General features: G+C 41.4%; 1 protein-coding gene across 6 annotated transcripts in view; it reads left to right on the top strand.

Annotated features, from left to right (window-relative positions):
• The window catches only part of LOC134350662 (synaptosomal-associated protein 25), a 161076-nt gene that overhangs the window by 117218 nt on the left and 23975 nt on the right, over positions 1-19883 (top strand). For all 6 annotated transcript variants that reach the window (XM_063056161.1, XM_063056162.1, XM_063056159.1 and 3 more), the window contains exon 4: positions 13002-13050. In XM_063056161.1, coding sequence (XP_062912231.1) covers positions 13002-13050 — 49 coding nt within the window. The remainder of the gene's footprint in view (positions 1-13001; positions 13051-19883) is intronic.

Raw genomic sequence — 19883 nt, 5'->3', positions numbered from 1 at the left:
CATTCGAGTTACTTTTTGTAAGTTTCAATATTTGCAACAACAGGAAGCTCAGATTAACTGCTCCTCTCACTTCTGTAGCTAAAATCTCAGGTGAGATATTTGGATGTGAAATGATGATAGTAAGCAGCTGAATGATGCATCATTAACTTGGCACTGTCATCCACCTTTCAGACAGATTTAACTTCCCTATATTGTACCAGTGAAAGACGTTCTTCCTATATCATTTCTAAAAATACTAGTTCTATCAAAGGAATTAATTTAATTATATTGAAATTATCTTGAGAGTGATTAACCATACCTGAATCATTATTTTCCCAAATTAAACTGCTAATTTATTGAAGGAGTTTGACGATGGAATTACACTGCAAGTTTAGTGTCAATTAGAAACAATTTCAGTGTGATTCCTGAGTCAGGATTTGACCTGATTCTGGAATGTGCAAAGTCTGCAGACTTTGTCTGATTTAGTTTGTCACCCTAGTCAGCCTAAGTCTAGCATGGGGTCAGACTCAGATCAGGGTTGCTCCTTCTGGATAAACATGTGGAAATGCCAACATATAAACATATTTCTACATTTAGCCACCATCTACCCCATAGGGTCATGCCTCCTCAAGGAGATGGGAAGCATGCTTGGTTGAGATTTGATTGGCAGTCAAAGATCTTGTTTTTAACCAGATGTAACATTTTTTAAAGAAGTATTTTTAAAAAGCTTAATTTACTTTTTGATAGTCTGATTTTTTAAACTAGTGTTGTTTGAAGCAGCATTTTGGAGATTTATCTTTAATTCCTGAAGACATTATGATAATCCTAGAAATTAGCCAATCCAAATCTAGGACAGCGGAGATTTCTAACTAGGCAATATGAGCAGGTTCTTCCTCAATACAGTCCCAATTGCAGTTAACAGATTCAGATGCATACCTTAGATTGTATTTGCACCTATTCTGTCAGAAAGCTCAAACAAACCTGGCATTGTTTCTGGGGAAACTGGGACAAATAGTTAAAATAATCACAACTAAACAAGCAGATATTAAAACATCAAAGCAAAGGAGTTGTGTGCCCTACTTTGTGTTTCTCAACATATTAGCTATTAGTTTGACTAACATCTTACTCATTGATACATTCTCATACATTCTCTAGGAGGATGAAATGGACAATAAACTAAAGAATTGGAAATACTTTAGAAGTCTGCAGATTCATCAGTTCCTTAGTTTATGATAACTACTTGATGCATACTACCCTGGTTAAACACTTACACTGGCTGTGATTTGTTGGTATACACTGAGGAAATGCTGCATTGTCAGAGTTACAATCTCTAAAATGTATTCTAAAACCAGGTTCTGATGGGCTCTCACAAATGGCTGTCAAAGATTGTGAAGCAATATTTGAAAAAGAACTCTGGGGTTCGTCCACACCATCCTGACATTAACTACACCTCAATTTACAGTACTGAAACAAATTATTTGTCCATTTGTAACAGTGTAGGAGTTTGTGGTGTGCAAGTTGACTGTCACATTTCCTACTTTATAACAATGACTTTATTTCAATAGGTGTTAAGTGTAGGGTGTAAAGTGCAATGAAATGGCCAACCTCTCTTTTCCTGCTGCCATTCGTATCACGCGCAACTCTTCGTCTGTCTTGTTCCACGTCAATCGTCAAATACAACTTTTCTTTTCTAAGAGTATCAATAAAAGCGAGTCTTCAAGACCCCATCTCCATTTTTCAGGAGACCCTTATTATTCAGTGTACCAACCTGCGACATTAAATTAGGTCCCAATGAAGATAATAATGCAGGAAGTTCCTGTTTTTTCCCTATGTAAGGTCTCCAAGCATAAAAGCATTGCAAACTCAGAATCAGGTTTGATATTACTGGCATAAGTACAGTGCAATATATAATAAACACACCATAGGTTACAATAAGATATGTTTTTTAACAATATATACTTTATTCAAAAATAAAATTATGTACAATAAACCTTCAATGACTGTCAATCCTTTACAGATGTTTCCATTACGGTCTATACATTTCCACACTTTTAGTCACCCACGTGGCACTCTGTTGTTTCACCCTTCCACACCATTGTTGAGGGGTATAATATCTTACATAGATTTATTGTCCAGTCAGAAATCTGATGGTGGAGGCATAGAAGCTGTTCCTTCAAGTTCCTATACTTCCTCCTTTTTGGTAACAACGAGAAGAGGGCATGTCCTGGGTGATGAGGGCCCTTAATGACAGATGCCACCTTTTTTGAGGTATTTCCTTTTGAAGATGTCCTTGATGCTGGAGAGGCTAGTGTGCCTGATGGAGCTGGTTGAGTTTGCAATTTTCTGCAGCTTCTTCCAATCCTGTGCAGTGGCCCTCCCACACCAGACAGTGATGCAACCAGTTAGAATGCACTCTACTGTACATCTGTAAAAATTTGCAAGAGTCTTTGGTAACTTATCGAATGTCCTCTTAATGAAATATAGCTGCTGTTGTACCTTCTTTGTATTTGCATCAATACTGTATGCAGGACTCAGGATAGATCTTCAGAGGTATTGACACCCAGGAACTTGATACAGCTCCTCCTTTCTACTGCTGATCCCTCAATGAGGACTGGTATGTGTTCCCTTGACTTCCCCCGCCTGAAGTCCACAATCAATTCCTTGGCCTTACCAACAGTGAGGGCAAGGTTGTTGCTGCAGCACCCTCAGTTAGCTGATCTACCTCATTCCTGTATGCTTTGTCATCACTATCTGAAATTCTGCCAGCAGTAGTTGTGTAGAAGGCAAATTTATAGATGCTGTTTGAACTGTTCCTGGCCACACAGTCATGGGTGTAAAAAGAGTAGGGCGGTGGACTAAGCACTCTTCCTTGAGGTGTGCTGGTGTTGGTTGTCAGCGAGGAGCAGATGTTATTTCTGATCGGCACTGACTGTGGTCTCCTGATGAGATAGTCAAGAATCCATTTGCAGAGGGAGGTACACAGGCCCAGGTTTTGGAGCTTGTTGATTAGTTCTGAGGTATGATAGTGTTGAATGCTGAGCTGTAATCAATAAACAGAAAGCTTGATGTACGGCGTGTATTGCTGCCGCTCGGGTAATCGAAGGCTGAATGAAGAGCTACTGAGATTGCATCTGCTTTACCTACAGTGGCAATAGGCAAAATACAGTGGATCCAGGTTCTTGCTTAGGCAGGGGATGGTTCTGAGGACAGTGCAACTGAGTGATAGTTGTTGAGGCAGCTCACCCTGCTCTTGGGCACTGGGATGATTGTTGCCTCTTTGAAGCAAGTAGGAACTGCTAACTGCAGCAGTGAGAGATTGGAGATGTCCTTGAACACTCCCATCGGTTGGTTGGCACATGTTTTCAGTGCTCTACCAGGCACACCATTGGAGCCTGACACCTTGTGATGGTTCATGCTCTTGAAAGATGTCCTAACATCAGCTTCCGAGAAGCTATCACTCTGTCACTAGATGCTGCAGGGATTCACACAGGTATAGTTTTATTCTCCCTTTCAAAGTTTGCATAAAAGTGTTGAGTTGTGTGGGAGTGAAGCATCACAGCTATTCATGATCTCAGGTCTTGCCTTTTAGAAAACTATGACCTGCAAACTTGTCAGAGCTGATTCCATCTCTAACTTCAATCGGAATTGGGTTTTTTGCTCTTAAAATAGCCTTCCATAGGTAATACCTGGACTTCTTGCATAGTTCTAGATCACTGTTCTTGAACGCTATAGATCTACTTCTCAGGAGACTGCAATCTCCTTGTTCATCCACAGCTTTTAGTTTGGGTATGTCTGGTACGTTCTTGAAGGCGCACGCTCATCTGGCACAGGTCTTTAGAAGATCGGTGTCAACCATGGGATATTCATTCAGATTCAAATCTGAATCAGAATCAGGTTTAATATCACTGGCATACGTCCTGAAATTTGTTAACTCTGTGGCAACAAAACAAAACAATACATGATAATATATTTTAAAAAACTGAATTTTACTAAGTTTATATATTTGTGTATTGAATAGTTAAAATAAGTTGTGCAAAAACAAATAATATAAAAGTAGTGAGGTAGTGTTCATGGGTTCAATATCCATTTAGAAATCAGACGGCAGAGGGCAAGAAGCTCTTCCTGAATCGTTGAGTGTGTGTCTTCAGGCTTCTGCATCTCCCACCTGATGGTAACAGTGAGAATTAGGCATGTCTTGGGTGGTGGGGGTCCTTAATAATGGACACCACCTTTCTAAAGCACCACTCCGTGGAGATATCTTGGATACTACGGAGGCTAGTACCCATGATGGAGCTAATTTTACCACCCTCTGCAGTTTATTTCGATCCTGTGCAGTAGCTGCCCCATACCAGACAGTGTTGCAGCCAGTCAGAATGCTCCTCATGGTACATCTGTAGAAATTTTCTTGTGTTTTAAGTGCTAAATCAAATCTCCTCAAACTTCTAATGAAATATAGCTGCTGTCTTTATAGCTGTGTTGATATGTTGGGAGCAGGTTAGGTCCTCAGAGACACTGACACCCAGGAACTTGAAATTGCATACTCTCTCCACTTCTGACCCCTCTATGAGGATTGGTTTGTGTTTCTTTGTCTTTCCTTTTCTGAAGTCCATAATAATCTCTTTGGTCTTACTGACGTTTAGTGTAGAGTTGCTGCTGTGACACCTCTCATCTAGCTGGTATATCTCGATCGTGTACGCCCTCTCGTCACTATTTGAGATTCTGCCAACAAATCAGCAAATTCAGCAAAGCTGAATATTGTCCAGTCCACCGACTCAAAGAATCAGGTACAAGGACTTCTAGATCTTGATCCAGATTCCTGCTCAGTGTGGCAAAGGCCCTGGAATTTCATCCCTTATAATGTCTCCATTTTTAACACATATTTGAAATTATATACTGACAAAAAGAATCACTTGTCATTCATCTTCTTAGTGATTTGCTCCTCATGTCAGGAATAACCAGAGAATTGAAAGCAGAACAAAATCAGGTGATGGTTTGCTTTGGTGATTTTTGAATCTAGAATGCCTTTTAAATGTTCAGGGATTAGCTGCTATTTCCAAACATATGAGATGGACAAAGTCTATTTGATGGAAGAATGTTCCTTGAAGGAAATCAATGAAGAACTATGCAGTTACATGAAGGGTGTGAAAAACTTCACGAGTTGTCAAGAAATTCAGCTGTTTGCATGCCAAAATGCCAGCTGTCACTGAGAAAATTTACATTTCTGTCATTTATTGATAGGAAACCAGCATTTCAATTCTCTTATGACTGTGAAAGAATGGCAGTGAAGTTGAAAGACACAGAATGATGTCATGTGGATATAGTTAAAGGTGGTGAGAGAGTAGAAATGTTGTGGGTGGGGTGGGATGTGGAAATTGTTGCAGGTGGGTTTCATCATATGGGCTCGAGGAACAAATTCAGTACAAGCAACACTCAGAACACGCTGGAGGAACTCAGCAGGTCGGGCAGCATCCGTGGAAATGATCAGTCAACGTTTCGGGCCGGAACCCTTCAGCAGGACTGAAGAGGGAAGGGGCAGAGGCCCTATAAAGAAGGTGGGGGGAGGGTGGGAAGGAGAAGGCTGGTAGGTTCCAGATGAAAAACCAGTAAGGGGAAAGATAAAGGGGTGGGGGAGGGGAAGCAGGGAGGTGATAGGCAGGAAACGTGAAGAAGGAATAGGGGAAAACACAATGGGTAGTAGAAGGAGGCGGAACCATGAGGGAGGTGATAGGCAGCTGGGGGAGGGCAGAGTGAAATAGGGATAGGGGAAGGGAGGGGGAGGGAATTACCGGAAGTTGGAGAATTCTATGTTCATACCAAGGGCCTGGAGACTACCTAGACGGTATATGAGGTGTTGCTCCTCCAACCTGAGTTTAGCCTTATCATGGCAGTAGAGGAGGCCATGTATGGACATATCCGAATGGGAACGGGAAGCAGAGTTGAAGTGGATTGCTACTGGGAAGATCCTGTCTGTTGTGGCGGACGGAGCGGAGGTGCCCGACGAAGCAGTCCCCCAAGCTGCGTCGGGTTTCACCGATGTAGAGGAGGCACTGGGAGCACCGGATGCAATAGATGACCCCAACAGACTCACAAGTGAAGTGTTGCCTCAACTGGAAGGACAGTTTGGGGCCCTGAATGGTGGCAAAAGAGGAGGTGTAGGGACAGGTGTAGCACTTACGCTTACAGGGATAAGTGCCAGGTGGGAGATCCGTGGGGAGGGACTTGTGGATCAGAGAGTCGCGGAGGGACTGATCCATGCGGAAAGCGGAGAGGGGTGGAGAGGGAAAGATGTGCTTAGTGGTGGGGTCCTGTTGAAGGTGGCGGAAGTTGCAGAGGATAATGTGCTGGATCCGGAGGCTGGTGGGGTGGTAGGTGAGGACAAGGGGAACTCTGTTCCTGTTGGATTGGATGTCCAATCCTTATACACCTCCATTCCCCATCACAAAGGCCTCAAAGCCCTCCGCTGCTTTCTGGACAATAGACCTCACCAGTTCCCAACCACCACTGCCCTCCTCTGGTTGGCGGAACTGTTACTCACACTTAATAACTTCTCTTTTGGTTCTTCCCACTTTCTTCAGACTAAGGGTGTAACTATGGGAACTCACATGGGCCCCAGCTATGCCTGCCTCTTCGTTGGTTATGTGGAACAGTCTGTGCTCCAAACCTATCCCCAACTTTTCCTTCGGTACATTGACGACTACATTGGTGCTGCTTCCTGCACCCATGCTGAGCTCGTCAATTTCATCGACTTTACTTCAAACTTCCACCCAGCTCTCAAATTCACCTGGTCTATCTCGGACACTTCTCTCCCCTTTCTCGATCTCTCAGTCTCCATCTCTGGAGACAGACTGTCCACTGACATCTTCTACAAGCCCACTGACTCTCATAACTACCTCGACTATACCTCTTCCCACCCTGCCACATGCAAAAATGCCATTCCCTATTCCCAGTTCCTCCGTCTCCGCCGCATCTGCTGCCAGGATGAGGCTTTCTGTTCCAGGACATCTCAAATGTCCTCTTTCTTTAAGCATTGTGGTTTCCCTTCTGCCGTCATCAATGATGCCCTCACCCACATCTCCTCCATTTCCCGCACTTCGGCCCTCACCCCATCCTCCAGCGTGTTGTGAGTGTTGCTTTGACCCCAGCATCTGCGGAGTATTTTGTGTTTAAAGTTCGGTACAATACAGAGAGAAACTGAAGGAGCAGACCTCATGAGTGGTCATAAGTTTCCTTAAGACAAATGCAAGCTTAGAAGTAAACATATAGTGCACATCTACCCATGGATGAGCCAAAGTTTCTCAAGGGTCCCAAAATCCTCACTGCATTTAAGCAGCAGGAAGAGGCATTTCACATGCAAATAAGATACTAGATTGTATTTCCCAAATCAATTGGGTTCAGGTTAAAGAGGTGTAAGGAATGAAAGTCACATACAATTATTTCCAATGTTCCTTTTATATCCTATTAAATATTTTGAATGTAATAAAGTACCATTTGAACTTCCTGCTATGGAGACATGTCACAGTGGGTTTTTCGTATAGTAATGGAATCTGAGAAATGTTCCTGAATGAATAATTTGGATGAGCAAGGGATAAGTGGTTCATGGTGTGAAGGTGAAATGTAGGACAGACATTGTGCGTTTTAGCAGACATCCCATCCTACAAAAACTCATTTCTGGGAGGTAACACCATCAATTTGCGGGAGACTTCCGGGAGAGGTGGGATATCTGCAATAGAGTAGCTCCTTAGCAGCTGGCCAGCTAGTTTAAATAATGTTAGCTATGCTAATGAATGAATGACACCTGTTAAACTCACCTCAACATGTCTTTTACAGTCTTAACCCACCATGGGCAATAGAAAAGTCACTGTTGCAAACAGTGCAGCGAGCAACACTGTCATTATTTTTGACCCCTATTAGGCAAAGGTACACTTTAGTGTAGTCTGGGGTGACATGTGATTTATATTTTCTTTTTTTGGAACACTCTCCCATGGCGCACTCTCACTCACTTGCTCCCTCTCTCTCTCTCGTGCGTGTGTGTGCTCTCTCTCTCTCTCGCTCTCTCGCTTGCTTTCTCGCTCTCTTGCGCTCTCTCCCTCTCTCTCTTGCTGTCCCTTGCTTTGTCTCTCTCTTGCTCGCTCTCTCGTGCTCGCTCTTGCGCTCTCTCCCTCTCTATCTCTCTCTCGCTTGCTTGCTCTCGCGCTCTCTCTCTCGCTCGTTCTTTCTTGTGCTCGCTCTCGCGTTCTCTCCCTCTCTATCTCTCTCTCTTTATCTCTCTGTCTTTCTCCCACCCCCCCCCCTCTCTCTCTCTCTCTCTCTCTCTCACTCTTGCTTGCTCTCACTCTTGCTTGCTCTCGCTCTCTCTCGGGGTCGCTCTCGTGCTCTCTCCCTCTCTCTTTCTCTCCCTCTCTCTTTCTCTCCCTCTCTCTTTCTCTCCCTCTCTCTTTCTCTCCCTCTCTCTTTCTCTCCCTCTCTCTCGGTTGCTCTCGCACTCTCTCCCTCTCTCTCTCTATCTCTCTCTCGCTTGCTTGCTCTCGCTCTCACTCTCTCTCTCATGGTCGTTCTCGCGCTTTCTCTTTTGCTTTCTCTCTCGCGCTCTCCCGCTTACTCTCAAAAAAATTGATTTCCGTAACATTGTATATAATTTGCAGGCATCAGGGAGCTACTATTAATATGTGGGAGACTCCTGGAATTTCCGGGAGAGGTGGGATGTCTGGTTTTAGAGTCAGAGAAAGGCTAGTATTTTTCAATGGACAGATCTACAATTACCATCCATTCTTATAGTCTTTGTGAAGGATATAGTGAGCTACAGTTTTTGCAAATCTTGTGGACAAAGTTCTCTCACAATATGATTAGATGGGAGTTCCAGTATTAGACCATAAGACCATAAGACAAAGAAGCAGAAGTAGGCCATTTGGCCCATCGAGTCTGCTCTGCCATTTTATCATGAGCTGATCCATATTCTCCTACTTAGTCCCACTCCCCTGCCTTCTCACCATAACCTTTGATGCCCTGGCTACTCAGATACCTATCAATCTCTGTCTTAAATACACCCAATGATTTGGCCTCCACTGCTGCCTGTGGCAACAAATTCCATAGATTCTCCACCCTCTGACTAAAAAAATTTCTTCGCATTTCTGTTCTGAAAGGGCGCCCTTCAATCCTTAAGTCATGCCCTCTCGTACTAGACTCCCCCATCATGGGAAACAACTTTGCCACATCCACTCTGTCCATGCCTTTTAACATTCGAAATGTTTCTATGAGGTCTCCCCTCATTCTTCTAAACTCCAAGGACTCAGTGACAGCAAGAATATTACAACACATTTCAATTGAAAATATTGTATTCTTTAACATTTTTATTACATAATCCTACTTGAATTATATTTATATGTCTGCCTGTCAGGGGCATTCTTAAATAGTTTAAGACCTTTGACAACGGGAATCTATGAAAAGGCCACCTGGATGAAATAGGGGCAGGGTTCATTGTCTGAGGCCTAGTCACTGCTTGGTCTCTGCTCTGTTTCACAGGAAAACTCTTGAGTACAGTGAGTACAGAGAACGGTCAGCTCAGTGCAGTATGCTTTTACAATAAGTGAATATGGTGGTTGGTTCTGAAAATTTAGATAAAAATAGATACTTCTTGAAAGCATTTTGCAACGTGGTCAATTTCTGGTCATGACTGAAAACCTGGCAATAGAAAAGTGGGTTTCAGAACCCTGGTTTAGAAAGATTAACATATTAAAGTACCTTCAGAGGTTCCTATGAGAATTGTCTGTCCTGTCCTCCATCGTTAAACAGACAGTTCACAAATAAAATATTGATTTACACAAGAACAATGATCCTTTCATCAAGGTTGAGCCTTACCACAATAACAAGACAATGCCATCAGCAGAGGGGGACAGGATGGAAATTGGTTGAAAATGAAAGAGGAAGCAGTAAGTAATTAAAACACAAAAGATCAGTGATAATGAAACCGGTTTCGATGAATCTATTAAAGCTTTTCAAGCTTCTGTTCGACTGTTCATGAATAATATGTAGGAGGTACTTACTATATAATAACATTATCAGATTAAATGTGACGCTGAGTTAAGTGGCTTGAAGATGGGGGTTAAGACAAATTGATTGAATTCAGAAAGATCTTGACCAATTAAGTGAACAAGGTTACATCGTAGCCAATAGATTTCCATGTTCATAAATGTGAAAGTTCTTACATCGAAGAAAAGAAGGGTAATTTCTACACTATGAATAGATAGCATTGAACTGTTCTGGAAAGGAAAGCATTTAGCTGTAATTTAATGTGCAATTATTAACGAGCAGGTCACGGAGATGAATTTGCATTTAAAACTAATCATCAATCTGATCTGTAAAAGTCCATTTTTCAAACTGTGTGCAGATTAGACATGCTTATTGCCAGTGCACTTCTGAGAGTTGAGAGAGCAGCTGAGAGTAATTCCAATACTTTGGCCTGAAGTTTTAGTAAAAATACAGAACATAGAAATGTACAGCACATTACAGGCTTTTCAGCCCACAATGTTGTGCCCACCATGTAACCTATCTAGAAACTGCCTAGAATTTCCCTAGCGCATGGCCCTCTATTTTTCTAAGCTCCATGTACCTATCTAAGAGGCTCTGAAAAGACACTATTGTATCCGCCTCTACCACCTTGACTGGCAGTGCAGTCCACGCACCCACCAATCTATGTGTGGAAAAATTTGCCCCTGATATCCCCTCTGGACCTACTTCCAGCACCTTAAAACTATGTCCCCTCGTGTTAGCCATTTCAGCCCTGGGAAAAAGCTTCTGGCTATCCACATGATCAATGCCTCTCATCACCTCTATCAAGTCACTTCTCATCCTTCTTCGCTCCAAGGAGAAAAGGCCAAGTTCACTCAACCTATTCTCATTAGGTATGCCCTCCAATCCAGGCAACATCCTTGTAAGTCTCCTCTGCACTCTTGCTATTGTATCCACATCCCTCCTGTAGTGAGGTGACCAGAACTGAACACAGTACTCCAAGTAGGGTCTGACCAAGGTCTTATATAACTGTAACATTACCTCCTAGCTCTTGAACTCTATCCCACGGTTGATGAGTTCCAACACACCATACACCTTCTTAACAACACTGTCAACCTGCACAGCAGCTTTGAATATCCTATGAACATGGACCCCAAGATCTCTCTGAACCTCCACACTGCCAAGAGTCTTAATATTAATTTTATATTCTGCCTTCAAATTTGACCTATCAAAAGGAACTACCACACTTATCTGGGTTGAACTCCAGATGCCACTTCTCAGCCCAATTCGGCATCCTATCGATGTCCTGCTGTAAGCTCTGACACCACCCCCGCAGACTATTCACAACACCCCCAACCTTTGTGTCATCAGCAAACTTACAAACTCTCCCTTCTACTTCTTCATCCAGGTCACTTATAAAAATCACAATTAATTTCAAATTCGATTAGTACAAAGCAGATGTGAACAGTGAATGGACAATTGATGTTATGTCCAATATCTGTTCAAAACTGATTAATGTTGTGTACATGACACCAATGTCATAGCATTGATGTTATATTTCTGTGAATGATCAACGAGGGTCCTAGGTTGCACCCAAAAGTTGTAGTTTCTACCAGCAATGGAAGACATGTTTGATGCAAATTGATGCCAGAATATTCTCAGTCATGTTAAGGTGAATTGTGTAAGAAAGCACCTGGGTCAATTGAAAATGGATCCAGATTGTATGCTTAAGTTTGTAAAATCCTGAGTATATATGCTAATTTTAATATGTACCAATTAGCTCTCTGCATGTCGTCTTAATTTGTTCAGAAGCAACATGTGCTCTTAGAAATCAGCTCATGCAACTTGAAATAATCTTCAGTGCTGTCAGATTTCATTTTAATGCAAACTATTAAACGATCTAAGGCAATGCTTACTGATATGTAGTTTTAAATAACAATCCCAAAAGTTTGACATTGATCAATCATGTTGCAGGCTTTCAGTTTGAACAAGCCTTGAGAAAGTAAGCTCTAAATTATTGAAAGCTTTTATAGAGGTGAAAATGCTTCCAGAGTTGGAGGAATTGTTAAGCAGATGACATGGGTTTAATGGAAATGACAAAAAGGCAGAGAGTATGAGGAGTTATGTTTAATAGACTTTTTTGTCATGATCTGGAGAGCACTGCCTGAAAGGGCTCTGGAAATAGATGCAATCATGACCTGAAAATTCTGCCAAATGTAAGTAATTTTCAGTAGAAATACCAGGACTTACCTTCACAATACTGAGGAAATTCCTGACTTCTGTGCAGCACAGATGTCTGGAAATTTGAAAATCTACAAGACTACAGTACTCGATGTAGGATTGCTCACAGATGCTTCTGCCATTCTTCAAGGAATAATCCAACCATTCCCTACCTTGACTCAGGAATATTTGAGCCAATAAATGTTGATAAATACCTGAAGATTGGCAGGGGGTGCAGATGAAGAACTGATTGGATGGCATAATCTGTTGTGACAGGAGGTATGATTCTGGAATAAATTACTCTTGAAACATTAGCTGCTGCTCTACGTACATTTTGAATTCTAATATGGTTTAGGGATCATTTTCATTTGGATGCTTTTTTGATCCCAGCATGAATTCAATAGCAATTAGACTCTCTAAATGCATGAGAAAGACTAAATTTGTTAATGTCTACGTACATGCTGAGTTACCTCACAACTCTTGAACTCAATCCACTGTCATACATTGCCAGTAATTGCTCCTGCTGCAATGTTTCTTTATCTCTGTGAGTCTGATAACTTGGTTATGAAGTCATAGTGTCACGAATTTATAATAACTGCAGTTATATAATATGAAATAACGTTATATGTGTTTCAGCTGTAGTGTAGTGCTTCAGTAATTTCTGCACTCCAACTGCAAACTGACCTTGATTTCATTTATTTTCTTTGTGGCATTCTTTGGAAACTTTTATTTTAACCTGGTTTTCTAACTGATTTTCTCTCCTTTTCTCCTCTTTGTTCTGATTGTTTGATGAATAGAGTAAGGATGCTGGAATCAGGACTTTGGTTATGTTGGATGAACAAGGAGGTAAGATTGAAATGTTTCAATTTTTACCTTGTGCTTTGAAATATTTTTTCTGATCAATAAAGCATTTATTTTTAAAAAATGGTGAACTACTTAAAGAAGATGGGAAATGGTAGTTGTGGTGTGTCATTTTAATTCTGTGCATTTGTGTATTAAAAAAACAGGGAAGCTGTTGATTCACCTTATTTTACACTGACACTCAAAAGCCAAAATTGGCAGCTTCAGTTCAAAACAATGAAAACAGAAGGCACTAAGTCATATCGTGGATGTTGTGTGTGATATGAGTTGTTTAGCTGCATATTCCATGTTAAAACAGTTGTTATGTTAATAAAGCTCTTGTGAATGTCATTCTACTCATTCAAAATAACTTCAAAATATAGAAATGCCATTGAATTCTGCTGATTTTCTGCTAAAGCTGGTATTGCTGAATAGCAAGATCCTGGCACAAGTTTACCCATCGTCTTTTGGCACAAGAAGGGGCGTGAGGGTAAATGTTTGCTGGAGATCTCTCCCCTTGGAAACACTGAAAATTTGCCACTATTGAATTGAACCCTACATCCCTCACGTACGAGGAGTAGAAATCTTTATGTTACGTCTCCATCTAAATGTGCAATATGCAATCATATAAATTATTATAATTACTAATAAATAGAACAGTCAATGTAATATAGAGTACACTCAAGTCAGTGTGAGTTCTGATGGCCTGGTGGAAGAAGGTGTCCCGGACCCTGTTGGTCCTGGCTTTTATGCTGTGGTACCGCTTCCCGGATGGCAGCAGCTGGAATAGATTGTGGTTGGGATGGCTTGGGTCTCCAATGATCCTATGGGCCCTTTTTACATGCCTGTCCTTGTCCTGAATCATGGGAAGTTGACAACTATAGATGCACTGGGCTGTCCGCACCACTCTCTACAGAGTCCTGCAATTAAGGGAGGTACAGTTCCCATACCAGGCAGTGATGCAGCCAGTCAGGATGCTCTCAATTGTGCCCCTGTAGAAAGTTCTTAGGATTTGGGGGCCCATATCAAACTTCCTCAACCGTCTAAGGTGAAAGAGGTCCTTGGTAATGTGGAGGCTGAGGAACTTGAAGCTGTTTACCCTCTGAATCCCAGATCCATTGATGTCAATAGGGATTATCCCATCTCCATTCCTCCTGTAATCTGCTCCCAGCTCCTTTGTTTTTGCGACATTGAAGGAGAGGCATGCCTAATAGAAGCCATCACTGTGCCTGGACTTTCCCAGTCACTGTAAGGCACATAGCACCAAATGTGCCCCATTATTCAGGAAGGGTGGGTGACCTTTACATTGCAGGTTCAGGAGCATGAGAGATCAATATAAATGAGGAACATCTTGAACCTTTATTGAGATGTGCCATGGGTGGTGGGGTTTAAACTAAGGAAAGAGTCAGGTTAGACAGATGCAACAGCAGGAGTAGCTCATCTGATTTACATACATATAAGTATAAGGGGTCAAAGTTATGTTTATCCACCTGATGAAAAATAGTTAGCTGAGTTGTTAAAAGTTGGTAAGTTTCTTACGTTAGTCCCGACAACTTCTTTGTTTCTTTAACGTGTGTAGGATTCTGCAGAAAATGATAAATTTGTGGTCACATGAAGTTATAAAAATCAAGGTTGCTTTTATCATTGAATGTTCTTTAGCAGAGAAGGTTGCAGTGTGCTCTTGATTATCTTTGCAGGTTATACAAATACCTAAACCTTGGTATCATTTAATTATCTATTTTCCTGCTCTCTTGCTCTCTATATAACTTAGACACTGGAGATTTTGCAGATGCTGGAAATTGAGAACAACACATACAAAATGCTGGAAGAAGTCAGCAGATCAAGCAGCATCTATGAATAAACAGTTGATGATTCAGACTGAAACTCTTCATAAGGACCTAATTTAGTTTGAAACTAAAATATCAATCAGTTGCATCCCTCTGTAAATATGCCCAAGTTGAATATAGAAAACTAAATTCCTACCTCTAAAATATATTGCATCACAATTAGCTTAATACTCACCTTTATATAATTGGAAGAGGAGAATAGTTAACTTTGTTGAACATACTTTTCTTAACTGACACAATATAGAAAGTACCTGAAACAACTGCAAATTCTAGTTCTATACATAGAATGTAATAGCACATTTATAATATTATGCATCATAGCCAGAAGATATGGACAGATTCTCTCAGAATAGCTACACTAATCCATTACAATGGTCCAGAAGCATCTCCATTAAGTCCAATATTCACTTTGAGAAGGAGTACTTGGGTGTCTGTTCTGACACATGAGGAACGCACTCATTTCTGAATAAGATATTTATGGACTCAATTCCTTCTTCAGGGACCTAAACATTTAAACTAGGTAACACCTCGGTATAGTGATGGTGAACATTTTTGTTATGTCTTTTGGATGGAACGTTAAACTGAAGTTTGTGTAGCCTTTCATATTTTTTTGCAAGCCCAGAGGAGCACTTGGCCTTACCCTTGCTGACATTTAATCCTGATCAGTAGATGAGCCGGTTATTATTAATCGAGATCTTATTACAGACATTTCAAAAAATACTTCATTGTTTGTGAAGCACATTACAGTGTTCTGGGGTCAGGAGGACATTGGGAAAAAAACTTTTTTTATTTCTCTGGAGATTCAATAATTCTTGTTGTGTTGTATTTGCTGTTCCCTTTAACCAAGCAAGTCTACCCCAGCTGAAGTTAATGCCCATTCATGACATCAACTGATTGCCATCTGATTGTAGACTTGGCTACTTTGAGACTCATGGGCCTGAAATCATTGACATAAGGTTGAGCCCTTTAATTCTTCATTAAATTTCCCTCACATAGCGTTAATAATTACCATCCATTTAGGGAATTCCTTTTTCCCTCAGCTCCACAAAGAGCCTTGAAATGTGTATCCCAATTGAGGATATATTAATGGAAGCTGTTGTTATAGATTGCATTGTCATACATTTGAGACAGTTAGACTATTGCAGCACTAGAATATGTTGGTACATGCCTTGGAACTTCATTGTATTCATGGCTTAAATTTCCTTTGTAACTTTCATCACAGCAATGACAAAAGTGCTGAGCTTTACTGTTACTTTCTGATTACATTTGTGTGCATGTGATTCAAGCCTTGTTAATTCTAAAGTTGGTCAATCATTAGCATTGTTGCTGAATACACTCAACACAATGCCATTCTCTGCTTTAACACAGATTGGCCTCATTGCAGATCAGTGTGTAAATCTGCAGCCGTAACCTCAGATGCAGTCAGACCAAAGATGCTATTTTAAAAAAAATTTTAAGTGATTTTTACTTTTTGTTCTGCCACCTATCATTGAGTTGTGATATTTGATTATAGAATGCTTTATTAAATGCTTTGAAGAGTCTATTCTCTTTTCTGGAGACTTGTGTGAATTTCCTGAAGGCTTGATTTAAGAAGGGGATGGTAGAGATAGACAATTATGCAACCATCCATTCATACCACCACCTTCTAAACTGCTACACCTGCAGCAAGAGTATGATTGGTAGCACCCATAACCAAATCATCAATCTACCAGATATTGTATGGTATTGTGACTCTGTATATTACATCTCAAAATGACATTTTTTCCATTTTCTAGTTAATCAAAAGCCGAGCATTTTCTTTCTCTTTGATTAAACATGATAAAGATGTAATTTCAAATAAAATTTTAGAAAGAAGTGGAATACTTTTGGTATGGAATGTTGCATAGTTGGGTTTTAAACTTTAATGTGTAGGGGACAACATTTCACTGACCAAATAAGTCTTGCCAAGACCTCTGCTCCTTCTCATTCCTGAAATACAATGTAGAATTTTAACCCGACAGACTGTACGGTTTATGGACCAGATCAAGTACTCGTATTAAGGTAATTGAAGCAAAAAAAAACTCCAGGTACTGGAAATCCAAAACCAAAACTGGAAGCACTCAGCTGATCAAGTAGCCTTGAGTTAAAAAACTGAGTCAACATTGTATTATGTGAAAGTGTTGGGAGAGCTACCAGTCTGCTTATCTGTTAGCTCATGTTGAAAACTCAGTTGGAGGGATATTTCAAAAACGTTTTGAACCATTGTTGGTTAGCCTGGAACCAGCCACTGAAAGACAGTCAAGACTACCTCTACAATAGCCTCATGAAAACAAGGAAAAACTACAATAAATTAAAGGACTTGTTCTCTGCTAAGAGTTTAGTCTCTATACTGGTGGGGGCTCTTAGTGATGGAAGGGGTTCTTAATCATACAAGTCCTTTGTTGCCCTGCACTTGACTTTGTCACCACTTGCAGCAGCAACAATAAAACTCAGAGGCAAGTACAGTACATCCTGATGTGAGCAGTCCTGTAAATCTAGAGCTTGAGGAGGGAAATTTAAGTTTTGTTTTTAACTTTTTATGAAGTTTTAACTGTTTAATAATGTGTTAATGTATTTAATAACTATGATATTAATTCATAATTTTAATAGTTTAAACAACTTTAATATCAGAGACTTTAAAAAATTCTTACTAAGCCTTCACACATCAAAGTTGCTGGTGAACGCAGCAGGCCAAGCAGCATCTATAGGAAGAGGTGCAGTCGACGTTTCAGGCCGAGACCCTTCGTCAGGACTAACTGAAGGAAGAGTGAGTAAGGGATTTGAAAGCTGGAGGGGGAGGGGGAGATGCAAAATGATAGGAGAAGACAGGAGGGGGAGGGATAGAGCCGAGAGCTGGACAGGTGATAGGCAAAAGGGGATACGAGAGGATCATGGGACAGGAGGTCCGGGAAGAAAGACGGGGGGGGGTGACCCAGAGGATGGGCAAGACGTATATTCAGAGGGACAGAGGGAGAAAAAGGAGAGTGAGAGAAAGAATGTGTGCATAAAAATGAGTAACAGCTGGGGTACGAGGGGGAGGTGGGACCTAGCAGAAGTTAGAGAAGTTAGAACATTGACTTCTCTAACTTCCGCTAGGCCCCACCTCCCCCTCGTACCCCAGCTGTTACTCATTTTTATGCACACATTCTTTCTCTCACTCAAACAACAGGAATTCTGCAGATGCTGGAAATTCAAGCAACATACATCAAAGTTGCTGGTGAACGCAGCAGGGTGTCCTGACGAAGGGTCTCGGCCTGAAACGTCGACTGCGCCTCTTCCTATAGATGCTGCTTGGCCTGCTGCGTTCACCAGCAACTTTGATGTATGTTGCTTTCTCTCACTCTCCTTTTTCTCCCTCTGTCCCTCTGAATATACGTCTTGCCCATCCTCTGGATCCCCCCCCCCCGTCTTTCTTCCCGGACCTCCTGTCCCATGATCCTCTCGTATCCCCTTTTGCCTATCACCTGTCCAGCTCTCGGCTCCATCCCTCCCCCTCCTGTCTTCTCCTATCATTTTGCATCTCCCCCTCCCCCTCCAGCTTTCAAATCCCTTACTCACTCTTCCTTCAGTTAGTCCTGACGAAGGGTCTCGGCCTGAAACGTCGACTGCACCTCTTCCTATAGATGCTGCTTGGCCTGCTGCATTCACCAGCAACTTTGATGTGTGTTGCTTGAATTTCCAGCATCTGCAGAATTCCTGTTGTTTGCGTTAAAATCTTACTAAGCCTTGACAGCTTTGATGGATGTGTGACAACACCACGAAACATCCTTCCTACTAGGGTGGCCTGAGGTCCAAGATGGCTGACCCTATATAATTGGACCCATAAGACCATAAGACATAGGAGCAGGATAAGACCATTCGGCCCATCCGTTTGCTTCTCTATTCAATCATGTGTGATTTATTATCCCTCTCAACCCCATTCTCCTGTCTTCTCTTTCTAACCTTTGGCGTCCTAACTAACCAAGAGCCTATCAACTTCTGCTTTAAGTATACTCAATGACTTGGCCTCAACAGCCATCCATGGCAAAGGAATCCCCAGATTCAGTATCCACTGACTAAAGAAATTCCTTCTAAGTCCTTTAGAAATCTGTTCTAAATGGACGTCCTTCTATTCTGAGTCTGTGCCCTCTGATCCTAGACTCATCCACTATAGGAAACATGCTCTCCATATCCACTCTGTCAAAGCCTTTCAATATTCAATAGGCTTCAATGAGATCCCTCCTCATTGTTCTAAATTCCAGTGAGTACAGCCCAGAGCCATCAAATTCTTCTCATACATTAACCCTTTCATTCTCAGAATCATTCTAGTAAACCTCCTCTGGACTCTCTCCAATGCCAACACATTTTTTTAGTTAGGGTCCCTAAACTGCTCACAATACCTCAAGTGCAGTCGGACCAATGCCATATATAAATTCAGTATCTCATCCTTGCTTTTATATTCTAGTCCTGTTGAAATGAATGCTATCATTGCATTTGCCTTCCTTACCACAGACTCAACCTGCAAGTTAACCTTTAGAGAATCCTGCACATAGATTCCCAAGTCCCTTTACATCTTTGATATTTGAATTTTCTCCCCATTTAGAAAATAGTCTATGCCTTTATTCCTTCTTCCAAAGTGCATGACCATACACTTCCCTGGGGTGGCATGATAATGTAGTGCTTCACACCACACTTTAGAATATTAGTGACCCAGGTTCAGTTCCTGACTGTCCGTAAGGAGTTTGTACATTCTTCCTATGACAGCGGGGGTTTTCTCCGGGAGTTCAGGTTACCTCTCACATGCTGGTTGGCAAGTTAATTGGCCATTGTAAATTGTTCTGTGATCAGGCTAGGTCTAACTCGAGTGATACTGGGCAGAGCTGCTCAAAGTGTTGGAAGTGCCTTCGCCGCAGTGTATCTTAACAAATAAACAGAATAATAGTACACCTGTCATTACTTTGCCCATTCTCTCAATCTGTCTAAGTCCTCCTGCAG

The sequence above is a fragment of the Mobula hypostoma genome, chromosome 8 (genome assembly GCF_963921235.1).
Source record: "Mobula hypostoma chromosome 8, sMobHyp1.1, whole genome shotgun sequence".
Taxonomy (NCBI): Eukaryota; Metazoa; Chordata; class Chondrichthyes; order Myliobatiformes; family Myliobatidae; genus Mobula; species Mobula hypostoma.
Note: the sequence above shows the minus strand (reverse complement) of the source record. Positions and strands in the feature narration are given on the sequence as shown.